The sequence below is a fragment of the Haliaeetus leucocephalus genome, unplaced genomic scaffold, assembly GCF_000737465.1.
Source record: "Haliaeetus leucocephalus isolate CR32 unplaced genomic scaffold, Haliaeetus_leucocephalus-4.0 Scaffold773, whole genome shotgun sequence".
NCBI classification, from domain to species: domain Eukaryota; kingdom Metazoa; phylum Chordata; class Aves; order Accipitriformes; family Accipitridae; genus Haliaeetus; species Haliaeetus leucocephalus.
The window spans coordinates 236,092-236,439 of record NW_010973209.1 but is presented as its reverse complement, the minus strand read 5'-3'; the positions used below and the strand labels follow the sequence as shown (position 1 = coordinate 236,439).

At 77.9% G+C, this 348-nt stretch overlaps 1 protein-coding gene across 2 annotated transcripts in view; it reads right to left on the bottom strand.

Moving 5' to 3' along the window:
- SIAE (sialic acid acetylesterase) overlaps positions 1 to 119 on the bottom strand; it is a 5,211-nt gene extending 5,092 nt beyond the window's left edge. For both annotated transcript variants that reach the window (XM_010581344.1, XM_010581345.1), the window contains exon 1: positions 55 to 119. In XM_010581344.1, coding sequence (XP_010579646.1) covers positions 55 to 97 — 43 coding nt within the window. In that variant the 5' untranslated portion in view covers positions 98 to 119. The remainder of the gene's footprint in view (positions 1 to 54) is intronic.
- Positions 120 to 348: the final 229 nt, after the last annotated feature.

The window sequence follows — 348 nt, the reverse complement described above, 5'->3', positions numbered from 1 at the left end:
AGGAAGGTGCCCGCGGGGCTGGGGGTGCGGAGCCAGCCCCCCCCAGCCCTTTACCTGCCGCCACCGGAGCCAGCGCCAGCAGCACCCACGCCGCCATCCTGGGTGGGTGGGGGGGACGGGACGGGATGGGACACGACACGGACAACCGGGCGTCGGGGCACCGGTCAGCCCCTGCCCCGCCAGGCCCCGCCCCGCGTGGGCGTGACCAGCGGGGAGGGCGTGGCCTGGTCGCGGGGCGGGGGGAAGGCGGCGGTTGCCAAGCGACAGCGTCCTCACCACAGCCAGAGGTGCCGGCGCGGCCCGGCTGGATCGGAGGGGAGGGCCCGGGGTTGGAAGCCGTGGGGGGGG